The sequence below is a fragment of the Hibiscus syriacus genome, unplaced genomic scaffold (assembly GCF_006381635.1).
Source record: "Hibiscus syriacus cultivar Baekdansim isolate YM2019G1 unplaced genomic scaffold, ASM638163v2 tig00110890_pilon, whole genome shotgun sequence".
Classification (NCBI taxonomy): domain Eukaryota; kingdom Viridiplantae; phylum Streptophyta; class Magnoliopsida; order Malvales; family Malvaceae; genus Hibiscus; species Hibiscus syriacus.
In genome coordinates this window covers 16,912,527-16,929,518 of record NW_024062900.1, presented here as the reverse complement: position 1 = coordinate 16,929,518, position 16,992 = coordinate 16,912,527, and the positions used below count along the sequence as shown (strand labels likewise).

At 35.1% G+C, this 16,992-nt stretch overlaps 1 protein-coding gene across 1 annotated transcript in view; it reads right to left on the bottom strand.

Annotated features, from left to right (window-relative positions):
* The window catches only part of LOC120144592 (protein TIC 21, chloroplastic-like), a 29,735-nt gene extending 13,923 nt beyond the window's left edge, over positions 1-15,812 (bottom strand). Inside the window, 1 exon segment of the mRNA XM_039158624.1 lies at positions 15,488-15,812. Coding sequence (XP_039014555.1) covers positions 15,488-15,745 — 258 coding nt within the window. The 5' untranslated portion in view covers positions 15,746-15,812.
* Between the last annotated feature and the right edge of the window lie 1,180 nt (positions 15,813-16,992).

Genomic DNA, 16,992 nt, shown 5'->3' with positions numbered 1-16,992 from the left:
TCATTATGAACTTCTTATTCCTTCTTCAGATGAGTTCTTCTCATTATGAACTTTCTCTGGAAAAGCTAATCCCTCAAATGATGGATTCAGGTAAAAGGTTGAACAAATTCTTCTCATTATGAACTTCTTCTTCCTTCTTCAGATGAGTTCTTCTCATTATGAACTTTCTCTGGAAAAGCTGATCTCTCAAATGATGAATTCAGGTAAAAAGTTGAACAAATTCTTCTCATTATGAACTTCTTCTTCCTTCTTCAGATGAGTTCTTCTCATTATGAACTTTCTCTGGAAAAGCTAATCTTTCAAATGATAGATTTGAATCTTTGCTAAAATCTTTGAAATTCCTGTTAAAAATTCAACAAGAATAAAAATGAATGAAAATGCACCTATTTTGTAAACACCTAAAATGATGCATGAATGTTAAGTTATTTGATTTCAGATTGGTGAATTGAATATTTCTTCAATTGTAAAAACCCAATAGATCTTTCTTTTTCAAATCAAGAATATATCATCTTTGACAAATGTATGTAGATATAATGTCACAAAACCTCTTGAGAATAAAACTCAATAGTATAGGCTCTTGAAAAGCTTGCATTCAGGCAACATGTTGATTCTGATAACAATTCATTTGATTATGAAGTGACCTTTCAAGATGATTTCACAGATATCGATAGTTCTTCTAATACCGAGAAATCTTAAATTCTGATTCTGATGAAGAGAATAAACTGTTATACTTGACAAAAATGGGATTCTCATGGGCTGAAACTTCAATAGCCCTGGAGAAATGTGGTCCAGATTTATCAATTGCAGAATTGGCAAATTTTATATGTGCTGCTCAAATGACTAAGGCTGCTGATGCACTTCTTCTGGTAAAAAATAGGAAGTCATTATGCAATGATCCCAATTACAAGCAAAGGCGAAACTTGGGCTATGATTTTTGAAAAGGAAGAAGTAGAAGAAGCTTGAAAAGAAGCTTCTTAATGAAGATAATCATGCAATTCATCTTTTAATTCCAATGATTGGTTCTGTAGTTCTTATCAGATCAAATAACTCAAAGAACACTTCCAGAAGATGCTATTGAGTATCCTTATTTTTACTATGAGCAAATTCATCTTCCAAATTCAATGATGTTTTTTGGGTTCATACCAAACCAGATAACTCAAAGACACTTCCAGAAGATCTATTGGCAAATTCATCTTCTAAACTCAATGATTGTTCTGTCCAACCAGATCAGATAACTCAAAGAACACTTCCAGAAGATGCTATTGGCAAATTCATCTTCCAAATTCAATGCTTGATTCTGTCCAATCAGATCAGATAACTCAAAGAACACTTCCAGAAGAGGCTATTGGCAAATTCATCTTCCAAATTCAATGCTTATTCTGCTAAACCAGGTCAGTTAACTCAAAGAACACTTCCAGAAGATGCTATTGGCAAATTCATCTTCTAAACTCAATGATTGTTCTGCTAAACCAGGTCAGATAACTCAAAGAACACACAGAAGAGCTATTGGCAAATTCATTTGTTCTATTTAATGTTTGGACTGGATCACAGTATTCGATGTAAAGCCAAAATTTGTAGATTCGAAGCATTTCCATGCTGCTACACTAAAAAGGCTATATTCTTAATTCTGCCAATAAGAACAGATTTTCTCTTTCTACTTCCTCCATGTGTTGATGCTTTTCCATTGACAAAGAAATATGGCCTTCCTTGAGTGTCCAGAAGTATTTTCTTGATGAGTGCTGAAAATGGATCTAGTATGGGTTGGAAGGAATAAAGTTGCTCCACTTGAACCTGATGAGGTGGAAATACTTCTAGTTTTCTTTAAAAACCATACACAAGGATCTGTATAGAGACATATTTCCCAGTGATATCAATGTCTTGTTTCCTTTTGTTGGAATCATTGCTGCAAAGATCATCTTCTATTGTCTTAGTATATTTTTGAAAACAGATGTGCAGAACTGAATGGTGATCGGTTGGAGCATTGTGAGTAGATTTGGCGGATTCGACTTTGTTGTCGGTAACATCCGTGTAACAATTTTGATTGTTCATGGCTTTAAGATGGTGATGATGTTACTTTGTATTCCATGTATTTAAAGTATTAACATAAAGTGATATTCAGAAATCTTTAATTTATTTCAAAATTATGTTAGTTCAATAGAAAAGAATAAATTGAATTTCTAAATTAATCAAGTTGACACAATTTAGAGATGATGTAAGCTTTTGTCTGGAAGATCTCAAACGTTGTTGAAATGCTTGTAGATGTGAAGTTTCTCCCAAACTGTCAAAATCTTAAGATAGTTCAATTGTCATATGCCTAATATCAACCTGCATTTGAGCCGCCTTTTCAGGTTTTCAACTCAAATCCTTCCTTTGGTTACAAGATGCCCTTTGCGGGTTTTCACCTTGACCCCCTTTTTCTTTTTTCTCTTTTTTTTCATTTTCTATTTTTTTCTTTTCTTTCTTTTTTTTCTTTTCTTTCTTTTGTTTCTTTTTTCTTTTTTCTTCAAGCATAATACTTCTTGACAGAATCCGAGTTTATTGGATTTCTCAGAATTTTTCCATCCATTTCTGCCAAGATCAACGCTCCTCCGGAAAAGGCCTTTTTCACAACGTATGGCCCTTCCCAATTAGGCATCCATTTCCCATGGAAATCTTTATATATAGGCAAGATCTTTTTAGTACTAGATCACCCTTTTGGAATTTTTCACAACGTATGGCCCTTCCCAATTAGGCATCCATTTCCACTGGAAATCTTTATATATAGGCAAGATCTTTTTAGTACTAGATCACCCTTTTGGAATCTCTTGGATGTACTTTTTGTCGTGAGACTTCATCATCCGTTTTTGATACATCTGTCCATGGCAAACAGCTTTCAATCTTTTCTCCTCAATAAGGTTCAATTGATCAAATCTAGCTTGGATCCATTCAGATTCATCCAATTTTATTTCTCTCAATATTCGAAGAGATGGAATCTCAACTTCAATTGGTAATACTGCTTCCATCACATAGACTAAAGAAAAAGGCGTTGCCCCAGTAGATGTTCGAACAGTAGTTCGGTATGCATATAGAGCAAAAGGTAACTTTTCGTGCCAATCTTTGTAAGTTTCAGTAGTCTTTGTAATGATTCTCTTGATGTTCTTATTTGCTGCTTCAACTGCCCCATTTATCTTTGTACGATATGCCACTGAATTTGAATGTTTGATCTTAAACTGTGCACAAAGTTCGGTCATCATTTTGTTGTTCAGGTTCAGAGCATTATCTGTAATGATCCTTTCTGGTAGGCCATACCGGCAAACTATCTCTTTCTTTATGAATTTGCAGACTGGGACCTCTTAATATTGGCATATGAAGAAGCTTCAACCCATTTGGTAAAATAATCAATTGCCACAAGGATGAAGCAATGTCCATTCGATGCTTTTGGTGTGATTGCTCCAATGACATCTATTCCCCACATAGAAAATGGCCAGGGTGCTGTCATTACATGTAAAGGAGATGGGGGTACATGAATCTTGTCTGCATATATCTGGCATTATGACATTTCCTTGCATAATCAATGCAATCTGTGTACATAGTAGCCCAATAGTATCCATATCTCATTATTTTCTGGCCATGGAAAGACCATTTGCATGTGTTCCACATATTCCACTGTGTACTTCTTCAATGACGTTTCGAGCTTCGCTGGTATTTAAACATCTCAATAGCATTTGATCACTGCTTCTTCTATACATAATCTCTCCATCAAAATATCCAGCAGCCATTCTTCTCAAAGTTCTTTTATCAATTTCTGATGCATTTGGTGGATAACTTTGATTTTTGATATATTGCAGAATATCATGATACCATGGTTTACCATCTACCTCTTCTTCCACACTATAACAATGTGCAGGAATTTCATATACTTGCATTTGATTGGCATCATATCAACTTTCTTAGTTGCCTGAAACATAGCAGCTAATGTAGCCAAAGCCCATATATCTTGAGAAATTTGATTTTTCTTTCTATAGCTGCTTTCAATCCCATGACACAAGCTTCATATTCCGCCATGTTATTGGTGCAAAAGAACTCCAGTCTATTGTAAAGGGATAATAAACATTTTCTGGAGAAATTAACACTGCCCCGATCCTCGTCCCAAAGCATTAGATGCTCCGTCAAAATAAAGTTTCCAAGTTACAAATTCATCATTTGTTCTGACTTCTTCATTCATGGATATGCATAACAAATCTTCATCGGGAAAATTGAAGTTCAAAGGCTGATAATCATTGATACACGACGGCCAGAAAATCAGCTATTATACTTCCTTTATCGCTTTTGGTTGACTATACAATATCAAACTCAGATAATAACATCTGCCATCTAGCCATTCTTCCTGTCAAAGCGGTGATTCCATAAGAATTTCAAAGGATCAAGCTTTGATATCAACCAAGTAGTATGGTATACAATATTGTCTGAGTCTTCGAGTAGCCCACACCAAGGCACAACATAATTTTTGTATTGGTGGATATCGAATTTCACAATCAGTAAATTTCTTGCTCAGATAATAAATAGCTTTTTCTTTTCTTCCAGATTCATCATGCTGTCCTAGTACACATCCCATCGAATTTTCGAAGACCGTTAAGTAGAGAATTAATGGTCTATCAGGCATTGGTGATACTAAAATTGGGGCATTGGATAAATATTTCTTAATAATATCCAAAGTTTCTTGACATTCTTCATTCCAGACTTCAGGATTGTTCTTTCGAAGTAATTTGAACACTGGATCACATTTGTCAGTTAATTGAGAAATGAACTGAGATATATAATTTAATCTTCCCAAAAATCCTCGAACTTCTTTTTTGTAGGGGGTGGAAGATCTTGAATTGCTTTGACTTTATCTGGATCAATCTCGATTCCTTTTTTGCTGACCACAAATCCCAAAAGTTTTCCAGAAGTTACCCCAAAAGTGCATTTAGCGGGGTTGAGCTTTAATTGATATCTCCTCAATCTCTGGAAAAGCTTTCTTAGATTTTGAATATGTTCTTCTTCAGTTCGGGATTTGGCAATCATATCATCTACATATACTTCAATCTCTTTGTGCATCATGTCATGAAACAAAGTTACCATGGCTCTTTGATACGTTGCCCTGCATTTTTCAATCCAAATGGCATCACTTTATAACAGAATGTGCCCACATGGTTATGAATGTTGTTTTTTCCATGTCTTCAGGATTCATTTTTATCTGATTATATCCTGAAAATCCATCCATAAATGAAAACCATGCATGTCTTGCAGTATTGTCTACCAATGTATCTATGTGGGGTAAGGGAAAACTATCTTTCAGACTAGCTTTGTTGAGATCTCTGTAATCCACACACATTCGAACTTTCCCATTTTTATTTGGTACGGGAACAATGTTGGCTACCCATTCTGGGTATTTAGATGCTGTAGGAAACCTGCGTTGATCTGTTTCATCACTTCTTCTTTGATTTGCAACAACATTCTGGCCTCATTCTTCTGAGCTTTTGTTGGACCGGTTTATATTCTGGATTGATTGGAAGCTTGTGTATCACTATATCTGTGCTTAAACCGGGCATATCTTGATAAGACCATGCAAAGATATCTTTGAACTCTTGAAAGAGATTTATCAATTCTTGTTTTATCTGGACTGTCAGAGTGGTACCAATTTTCACCTCTTTTATCTTCATCTGTTCCCAAATTCACAGTCTCAACCTCTTCTTTGTGGGGTAGAATTTGTTTGTCTTCTTTTTCTACCAATCTTAATAGTTCAGTAGGAATATCACATTCCAGTTCATCCTCACAACCATTGATTTCTTCCAGACATATAGGATGCTAAATTTATCACTGGATTAAATTTAGGAATACATATGCTATTAACACGGTGACACCTGCAAATTTAAGTCGGACATATTTCCGAAAGAATATAGTAAATTTATGAAATGTAAAAATGTAATAAATGTAAAGAATGATTGCCATCTGAAAATTTTAAAGAAAATTTCTTATATTTAACATAATTTCTTTTACAAGATAACAAAAAAGTTTCATATTTTTGAGCTAAACATAAAGATTAGTTCTGAATTACTCTGTATTAATATTAAAAACTATAGGAAGATCTTCAGCGGTCCAATTGGTGAGTGTTTCTCCAGGAAAACATGGGCGAATCCTATCCAAGTACTTGCCAGTCTTGTTGTCATTCATGATCATGTTGATAAATAATCCATTCATAGCCTTTTCAACTATGTCTTGATCTTTCGTCAACTTTTCTTCTTTAAATGCTTCAACAAGCTGCTGCTCTACATTAATTGTTCCCCCTGATCTGAATATGGTCTTCAACTGTGGGAAAGACATGTGTTTCCAAAGGATTTCTCCCCCTTTCAATTTTGCCTTTCTGTCTTCACATCTTCTTTTCATCTCTTTGTTCTTTTGCTGAAGATTGGGCTTAAACCCTAGCCCAAAACGGTCTTTTTTCATCTTTATTCTGATAGGAACTGAAATCCCTTGAAGATTCTTTCCTAGACCTCTCCCAGCTTTAGCTCCGATGCCTAAAGTTTGTTGTACCGTCATCTTGGTGCAATCAGACAATCTGGGATATGGGATTTTGCTTCCTTCTGCAATAAAGGTTGCATTTACAAATTCAAGAGCTCGAAAAGAGCATTCAAGAGCCTCATCATTGGTGTCGATATATGGAATATCGCTTGTTACAGACGTAATGATTTCTTCTTCAGCACTGACGCATATTAGTTGTCCATCAACAACAAATTTCAATTTTTGATGTAATGAAGAAGGAACGGCTCCTGCTGAATGAATCCATGGCCTCCCTAATAGACAATTATATGTGGGGTGGATGTCCATCACCATAAAGTCAATATTGTACACGACTGGGCCAATTGACAACGGTATTTCCATTTTCCCAAGCACTTCTTTTTGAGTACCATCAAATGCTCGCACTACATTCTGATAACTCTTCATGTGTGATTGATCCAGAGGCATTCTTTGAAGTGTGACTAGAGGCATCAAGTTGAGAGCAGACCCATTGTCAATCAATACTCCTGGCAACACATGACCATGACAATGTGTCGTGATGTTCAAAGCTTTTACTGACCCCATTCCGCCTTCCGGTATTTCATCATCCGTGAACGTTATGTAATTGTCAGCGGCTATATGTCCCACAATTCTGTCAAGTTTATTGAGGGATATATCTTCGGGGATAAATGTTTGATTGAGGATTTTCATCAAAGCATTTCTATGCGCTTCTGAATTCATCAATAGATCAAGAATAGAAATTCTCGCTTGTTGTTTGTGTAGTTGTTCAACCACACTATACTCACTATGTTTCAGGAATTTCAAAAATTCTTGAGCTTGTTTTCTGTCACAGCTCATTAAATGCTGGAAGGGATTCATCCTCAAATACCTTCTGAGGTATTGCCATGGCTTTTCCTTTGGCTTTCACTTGTTCTGAAGCATTGGATGTTTCGGGAGAGTAACATCTCCCACTTCTTGTAAAGAAACCGACCTCGCTCACTGCTTCAGATGCCGATGTTGTACTCAGACTTTGTATTTTCTCTTTTGTTTTTTCTAGAGAAACAGATCCTCCTACCATTGAAACATTGGTAGTATAATTCCAAGGTACCCTGCAGGTATCTTTGTATGGAAATGGTAGAGGAGTGGTAATAACTACTTTCGGCTTTATTGGTGCAGGAATCGCCGTAGATGATTTTACATTAATGATCACAGGATCATTTATTCTTTGACTTGGTTTAGAATCCTGATGAGCAAACATCATCTTCTTTTTTTTTTCTGGTTCTTCTTCAAAGAATTCTATTTCTCTGTTGTTCATCAATTTTTGCACCAAATCCCTAAACTCAGGACATAGTTGAATTTTATGCCCTTTCTCCTGATGATATTCACAATAATTCTTGCCTTCATTGCTTTGGCCTGAATTGTTGTGGAATTATACCGGCTAAAGAGAGTTGTTGGAATACCCAAACAACGGAGATTTAATTTCAGAAATGTCAGTTTTTGCTTTCTTTCTGTTCTCTTCCTGAATTACATTCACGTTTTATCTCCATGATTTGGCAATGGATGATTTGATGCAGATGGTGTTGAATTCCAACTTCCCAGTGTTGATCAAATTTTGAACCACCCTTTTGAATGCTAAACAGTTTTCAATGGAATGACCCGTAATTCCTTCATGGTAACACAGTGTGCCTTTGTATCATACCAGGAATGGTGGTTGTATGGGAACCAAGGATAAGGCCCGATAACACTGCTTTAACAGCGAATCATAGATCTCTGCATACGGTACTGGTAAAGGTGTAAAAGACAACCTTTCATTTTCCTTTCGAGATCCTCTGGACTCTGCTCGATTAGTGTTTGTTTCCTCTTTCTTAACCCTTGGCTGGGTTATTGTAACACTTTTCGATGAATCTTTGCTGTAAGAATTTGCATTGTTGACTTCATTCTCCTTTTTCCGGTATGTAGGTCTTTTGGAACTAGACCCATCATTCGATTCAATCTTGCCGCTTTTCAAGACATTTTCAATTAGTTCTCCAGAAATGACTAAATCTGCAAAATTTCTGGTTGCATTTCCCATTAGATGATTTAAATAAGGAGCCTTCAATGTATGAACAAATATTACTGTGGCCTCTTTTTCTGACAAAGGTGGTTGAACTTGAGCCGCAGTGTCACGCCATCTCTGGGCATACTGTCTGAATGTTTCATTATTCTTTTTCTCCAAGTTTTGGAGAGTCCATCTATCAGGGACCATGTCTGTCACATGGCGGTACTGCTCTAAAAATGCTTTAGCCAAATCTTTCCAAGATCTAATGTTGGCTTTGGTCAATTAAGTATACCATTTTAAAGCCGGTCCTGTCAAACTATCCTGAAAGCAGTGAATTAACAATTTCTCGTCCTTCACATATCCTGCCATTCTTCGACAAAACATAGTAATGTGGGATGAAGGGCATGTAGTACCATCATATTTATCAAATTCGGGAGCCTTGAACTTGATGGGAAGGATTAAGTCTGGAACCAAACTCAACTCACTAGCATCAAACCCATAGAATGATTCAGTTATTTCTACGGATTTCATTCGTTCTTCTAAGCTCTTGATCTGTCTGGTCAGTTCTTCATTTACTTTTTGTTTCTCATTCAGCTCATTCAAATCCGGGATCAAATGATCAGTATTAAGATCCCCCATTTTCACATCTGATATAAGCGGATTTTTGCTTGAAGATGCAGGATCCACTTGTTGATCTTCATGTGGTTTGACTTCTTGTAATGCAGATGTACGAGCATTGATTTGTATAGGTGTAGTACCAGAATGATAAATTGGTTCTGGTGGAAAACCTAGAGGATGCATAGATTCTTGATCAAAAGATACAGGATTTTCAGGCATTTTTCCAGTAATAGCCTGCCTTTTAAACATATCCCTATTTTCTTCATCATACTGTCTTGTGATAATGGCTTCAATTTTTTCCAACTTCATTCTCATTTCTTCTTGTTCTTTATGATGCTGTTCCTCAATACGCTGTATTTTATCCTCCATAATTCTCTTAGTAGCTTGTCTAGTACCGTAGTGATGTAGTATTTCTCTTTTGGCCAGAGTAACTGCGATTGAAAAATCTTTTAATATTATTTTTCCAAATTTTAATTAATGAATTTTAACTTAATAAAATAATAATTCATAGCGAAAATTATGAAATGAATGATGAATGTATGCAAAATGCATGTATGTAAAAAACATTGATCCCAAAAAGTTAACTGTCATAGAACAACTTTCATCGGCATACAAAAGTTTCTTTATAATAGTTCATAACTACAGATAAGGCGTAGCTTTCCTATTAAGCTCTATAATTTCTTTCATTAACCATGACACCTTCTTTCCGCACTTAGAAACTGGATCAACGTGATGCTCAATTATTTTGGCTTCAACAGCTAGTTCCCCAACATATCTAGCAACTTCGCTCATTTGTACCATGGCCTCGAACACCATATTACTTCTTTCTTCACTTCTTTCAACATAGAACTCAGTTGACTTTTGCCATTGTTCATTGTTCCTTCAAGAGTTTGTTCTAACTCAGTGATTCTGACTTGACAATTGTGCAGAATTTTTTCAAGATCTCTAATGCGTCTCCGCAGTGAAGCATTTTCCTCATTACTTTCTTTGAGATCATTAGGCCCTAGACGAACCTTTTCTTGAAACAACGATTCCTCAAGTTGCAAAATGTAAGCATTAAACTCTGAGTTTTATTTCTAGACTGATCCAGATCTTCTTCAAGTTTTGTTCGTGCTTCTTGCGTTCTTTGATTAAGCTTCTGGATCTGAACATCTTTGTTTCTGCATCTTCGCATCCAATTTCTAGCCACTTCCTGCTCTACCTCAAGTCTGGTGTTGAAATTTTTTCTTTCCAGCTCCCATTTTTCTTTTTCAACATTGGATTCTTCCATCTTTTGGCCTCTGACTTCAAGTTCAGCAATCAACTGGTTCATTTCAGATTCAAATCCCTTGAACATGATATTTTTCTCACCTTCAAATTTATTAAAGATGTCATTCTTTATCTCTTCTAAATCTTTGGCTCGATCCCTTTCTCTTTGCATTTCATTCATGATCTCGCGGTGTTCAGCCTTGTGTTTTATAATTCGCTCTCTTCTGTCGACCTCAAAATCTTCCATTTTTTGCTTTCCTTTCTCAAGGCTTTTGAGTAGACGGCTATTCTTTCCTTTCAGATCTTCAACTCGTCTTTTCTCGATATTCAATTCTCTGGTCATCTGTACCGTCGATTGGCTGGGTCCTGATGCTTTTCGGGATTTATATAACTCCTGGTAATTTTTCTGTAAGGCTCTGTACTCATCCTCACCTTTTTCTTTATCTTTTTTCAACATTGCACATTGTGATGAATGAAAGTCAATGTCAACCCCCAACATAGCTTTATCTTGTCTCATTTGCTCTAACTCTTTCGACCAGCCTTCTCTTTCTGCTTCAAACTCAGCTCTCAAGATTTCAATCTCTGATGGAACCACCTTAATGCGATCTTCCATAGAAATATCCTCATTTTGATTTGGTAGAGGAATATTTTCGTTTTTTCTGACAGATCTCCATTCTTCATAATCAGGAGTTAGCATTTCTTTTGCTGCTTTGGCTTGGATACAAAAAGTTGTTTTCCAAGCTGTAACGGCTTCCATGATACTTCTTTTATAATTTTTGCTGTGGAATGCAAATTCAGATGACTGTAATCCAGCAGTGACAGGTACAAATTGACGACCTTCATACTGTCTTATGACCAGAAGTGGTGCATATCCAATTCCTCCCCATAATCCAAGCAGCATTATCCAATTGTAATCACCACATCTGTAAATGAATTCCCTTTGTATTTGCCACGGGGCTCGCCAAACAATGTCATTGCTTTGCAGATTTCGAAAGGCATTAATCCACATATCTTTCGTAATTTCTTTCGGCCATTCCTGCTCCAGAAATTCTTTTAATGGTGAGTAATCCGTATTAAAGCGTCGGTATGAAATCTTTTCTGTCCTCCAGAAATGGCTACGGACCCAAACATATAACAACTGGGTACACCCTGAGAATCGTCCACCTCCTAACTTTCTACAAGCATTTAACGATCTGAAGGTCTCTGCTAGAATTGCAGAAGCAGGATTAGTCTTTTTCAGTAGCTGTTCAAACAAATCTACCACTGCAGCCTCAACATATCCCAATACTTTTGGGAAGATGACCATACCATATAGACCCAGAGCAAATAAATCGAATCGTACTTTAATATCTGGATGGCTCTGAATAAGTTCTCTAATGTTGGTCCAAGCAATGCCTTCGCTTTCGCCTTTTTGTTTTGTACGGGATGCTACCCATTCTTCTCGTACCCCGGCAATCTTTGCTAATTTAACTCGAAAGGGTTGAGTTTTAATTGACTTTGAATATATTCGATTCTCCAAAGCACCTTCAAGATGTAACAAAGTTGTATATTCTTCAATAGTAGGGACCAAATCCTCCTTATTGAAAGTGAAGCAATTGTACCCTGGATTCCAGAATTGAACTAGGGCTCGGAGTAATTCATCATCAACTTCTACATAGAGCAAATATGGGATGTCTCCGTACGTCTGATAAAACTGCAATTTTTTGTTTGAATCCCAACTTTCCCAAATGCTTCGCAAATCTTGCATATCATTTCTTTTTAGTGAAACTGGAGCATAACTGGCCAAGTCAGATACATAATCATCCTGCAGACTGTCTCCTTCTTGTCTTTGTAAATCCTCAGCCCACTGTCTTACTTCTGAGTTTAGAATTACTTGACTTGAACACTTTTTATCCATAGATGAAGGCTTTCCAATGAGACAATTAACACAAGGATCAATGTCTTTTATCCTGTATGATGCTATGCAAACAGAAAAATAAAGAACACACAAAAAGAAAATAAATTAGTTTACATAAAAAATTCAATAGTAACATTTACATAAATATTCTTTATTTAAACATGCTTTTATGAATTTAAATAATTTAAATAAACATGTAATTTAAACAATAAATAAATTAACAGGAAAGTCAGAATTCATTTCTCCTGTGTGTACACCTATTTTGGACAAAATTTTGGCATGACTTCTGATCGGAAGAGTTTCTAAGGTTTTTTATATGCAAGGTTTCAGATCTAAGAATAAAGGTACCCGAATTGTCCTTGTTAGTGCCCCCTTGGGTTGCTAAACCTCAATCCTAGTCCATCACAGACTAAAGTGGATCGAGTTCAATTCGAGGGGATACATTTCTCTATGCCTGACACGGAGAATAAATTCTCACGAAGACAGAGAGCATATGAACCCCGGAAGTTACTTGCTAGGTCTGACACGGAGAATAAATTCTCACGAAGACGTCGCTTTCACTCCCACTTAAAAGGGACAACTCAATTTTAGAGCTTTATGTTATGCAATGCAAGTGTTGTGTGTGAGGAGAAATATTCATACCTCTGACAAAATAAATAATGAAATAAAATACTTATAAATAAAACATGTAAATATTATGAAAATAATAAGTAAATATAAAAATTTTGAAAAGAAAGAATTAAAAATTAAATATATAAATTTTTAATTTTTAATTTTTAATTAATAGAGACAAATTATAATTGATTTTTAAAAGTTTGACCAGCGGTCCCCAGCAGAGTCGCCAAGCTGTCGTAACCGGTTTTCGTCCGGGCACGAAATATTAAATTTGGCGGGGAAATTGATGTGAATAAATAATTTTTAAAATAATTTGTGAGTCGCCATCGACCTTTTGGATCAGGTAGGTCGAATACCTAAAAATTTTTCTTTTAAAAGAGTTTTTTTAAAAAAAACATCAATTAAAAAAAATGAACTGATCTGCGTTTTATAACCAAAAATTCGTTCTTAATAATAAAAAGGGATTCGTGGTCGGTTACGTTTAGGGAAGGATTAGCACCCCTACAACGCCCAAAATTGGTACTTTTTAATTATAAATTGTCTCTATTATTAAAATTATAAAAATTCAAAAATATATTTAATTTATAATCCTATTATTTCAAAATTATATAAAAAAATATTTATTTATTTAAAAATATCAGAAAAGAACTTCTAGGTGCCTTAAGACAGCTCTTTTCTTTGATATTGATAAATATTAATTTAAATAATATTGTTTAAAAAATATCAAAATAGGACATCCAGTTGTATTAAGACTGTCCTTTTCTTCGATATTAAAAATAAACATTAAAAAATTTATTCCAGATTTATTATATATATATTTATGAATACATAAAAATATTTAAAAATATAAAATAAAATTAAAACAATAAAAATACCACTAAAACAATATATTTTAAAAGCAATAAAATAAATGAAAACTTATAAATTCAATGACTAAATTATAGTAAAATTAAAAACTTAATTCAATATTAATCAAAGTATTAGGGATTAAACATGCTATTTCTTATTTTATTTATTTAGTGACTAAATGTAATTATCTAAAATTCGGATATTATAATAAAATAAATTAAAAATATAAACTAAGGATTAAAATATTATTTATTAAAATTAAGGGATTAAATCTGCTATTTATCCTAAATATATTATTTTAATATAAAGGACTAAAATGAATAAAATTAAAATTCAAGAACCAAATTAAAAGGATTATAAATTTGATTTAGTGACTAAAATGTAAAGTTTACAAATTGGGATGACTGCGGACGTGGTTTAACTATTTTATAATTACGCGCATAGTCCTTCCCGAAACGACGTCGTTCGGGAAGGCCTATATATGGTCCAAAACCGGCTGGAGTCAGCCTTCATTTTTCATTTCACTCTCTCTCTCTAAACTGAGAGAGTTTTAAAACTCTCTCGCCTCTCTCTAGCTTCCCTCACCGGAGGGAAGCCGGTCACCGGACGGTAACCGTGTGCCGCCGTGATTGTCACCGCCGGCCACCGCATCCGGTGGCCGGAAAAAATATTTTTACACTAATAGATAGATCGGACCGTCCTAAGGACGGTTCCGGTGTTATTTCCTCCTAAAAAGCTCCCAATCGGAGCGAATCTACAAAAATACCTTCGGTGTTTCGAAGGTTCCGGTGAGATCCGGTGGTCGGGGCTTCCTCGGTAAGTTTCTTTCCTTCCTTTTCCTTTTTTGGTTGCTGGATGTTTGACTGAGATCGTTGGTTTAGTAGTTTTTTTTTTCTTTCTGTGTTTTTTTTTTCTGTCTTCCTTCTTCGTTTTCTGTCTCTGTCTCCGGGTTTTTTTTTCAGGTTGGGGTGGTGGCTTTTATAGCCACCACCGTTGTAGCCGTCGGACCGGTCCGAAGAAGGGATCTCGGTGAGTCACCGGACTGCCAGTGGTGACTCACCCCGTAGCTATGGCGTGGACGGCTGGTGTTCTAGCTTCTGGAGTCTTCGGTTGGGACGTGGCAGCGGCGGAGGCGGCGAGATGTGTCGGCAGCCGCGTGGAAACTGGGGCGGCGCCGCGTGGCCCTAGGGTATCAAACCCTAGGGTTTCCCTCTAGAGCCATCTGGACCGTTGGATCTTGCCAGATCCAACGGCAGCAAGCTGAGGCGGCTGGTTTAGATTAGGGTTAGGAAACCCTAACTGGAAACCCAAATGTTTAGGGTTTCTGGTTTGATTTGGACCGGTTCTGGTTTATTTGTAACTGGGCCGGTCCAGTTGTAATTGGTCTGTAATTATTATTTATATATATATGTTTAATATATATTTAATAATAATAATAATAATGATAATAATAATAATAATAATAATAATAATAATAATAATAATAATAATAATAATAATATGGATAAAAAATTAATATCTTCAAATTACATGAACAATGCGGATTACTGGTTGCATTTCTTTAGGGGGTTTAGTTCTTTTAACAATCCAGAAGATATTATATCAAAAAAATTTGAACAAGTTAAACCAAAAAGCATAAACCCAAAATTATCAGCTAAAAAGGTAAAATCTGAGATTAAGAAAAGGAGAATGAGGGTGGGGAGTACCTGAGCGAGCTTTTCTTTGACAGCATCATCATTAAAGGAGGTAGAACTCGGTGAAACTGAGGAAGAAGAAGCTTTAACATTAAGAGGATCATATGAAGCGAAAGGGGACATCAGAGGGTTTAGTTTCCGAGTTTTGATTGAAGTGAGAAACTCTGGAGGGGAGAGTGTGAGCGGTGGTCGATGACGGTGAAGCAGGAGAGGGCCCATCGCCGTCGCACAGATGACTGAGCGAGTTGCCGGCAGCAGTAGCGTTTGCATGATGATTAGTTTGCTGTATCGGACTTGGGATTGGGAGGTAGGAACGGAGCAGGGTTTGGCTTATTGCTCGTATTTTCGCCTTGTTGTGCACCAGTAAGTAGGTGGATATATAATCAAGGATAAACTACCTACACAGTCATTAAATTATAGGCATAGTTCTATTTTAACCATCAAATTATAAATTTTATCAATCAAATCTCTTAATTATTAAAACAATATCGATTAAGCCATTGATTATTAATATAAATTCTAACATGATAATTAAGAAAATTTGTATAAATATTCATACATTTCGCTTAACTATTAAAATCATTTGGATTGATAGGTTCAATTTTGAATCAAGTTATAGTTGGAGTCTTAGAGAAAACAATATATGTGTATATTGGCTGTCCTCACTAAAGAAAGAAATATGTGTGAATTAGTATTATTTTGAGAATATTACCTATTTGGTATTTTACCTATTCCATATTTGCCCAACTACAGAGGGTTAAAACGTTTAAATCATTTAAATAAAGGTACGACGTGAACCAAACTATTTAAGTAGTTGAGAAATTCATTGTTACGACCATATATATCAAGAATGCGAGGGTTACTATTAAATGATCGATAGTCTTTAAATATATATTATTTTGTATTCACCTTAAATCTATTAAAAGAAAAGTCACGTGATTAATATGCTACTGTGAATAATTGATTAATCTTTTACCTCGTTAATTTTGTTGGCCATTTATTTTCCTTAAAATTAGCTTTGAAATTAACCATGAATCATGTTGTTTTTCTTATCATATAAGTGGCATGATGTTGAATCTATTGAATTCAATGATGAAAAAAAATGATTTTCTTTCTAAAAAATCTAAATTCAAGTAATTATATATTAAGTGTGTATATGCGTTGTAAATAGGTTAAATTTTCTGAATATATACTATTTTGTAATAATCTTAATTATTAAAAAGATGTTAGTATGGTTTAAAACAAAACTTTTAAATTTGAAAGGTTTTTTAGGTCATTTTGGTGTGGCTTTCTAAACGCATTTTTAGTAAAAAGTTCGTTTTGACCACAAAATCAATGCCAAAAGGGTAAAAAATTATAAAAAAAAATTATTATGGAAACGACGACTTCAAATCAACCGCAAAAGCAATGATTTATAGCTTTTTCATTTTCAACTTTACTATTGGAAGCAAATTATAATTTTAGCCTTACTAATGCATGACTCAATTAAGTATTTACATTTTATTTTAATAATTTAA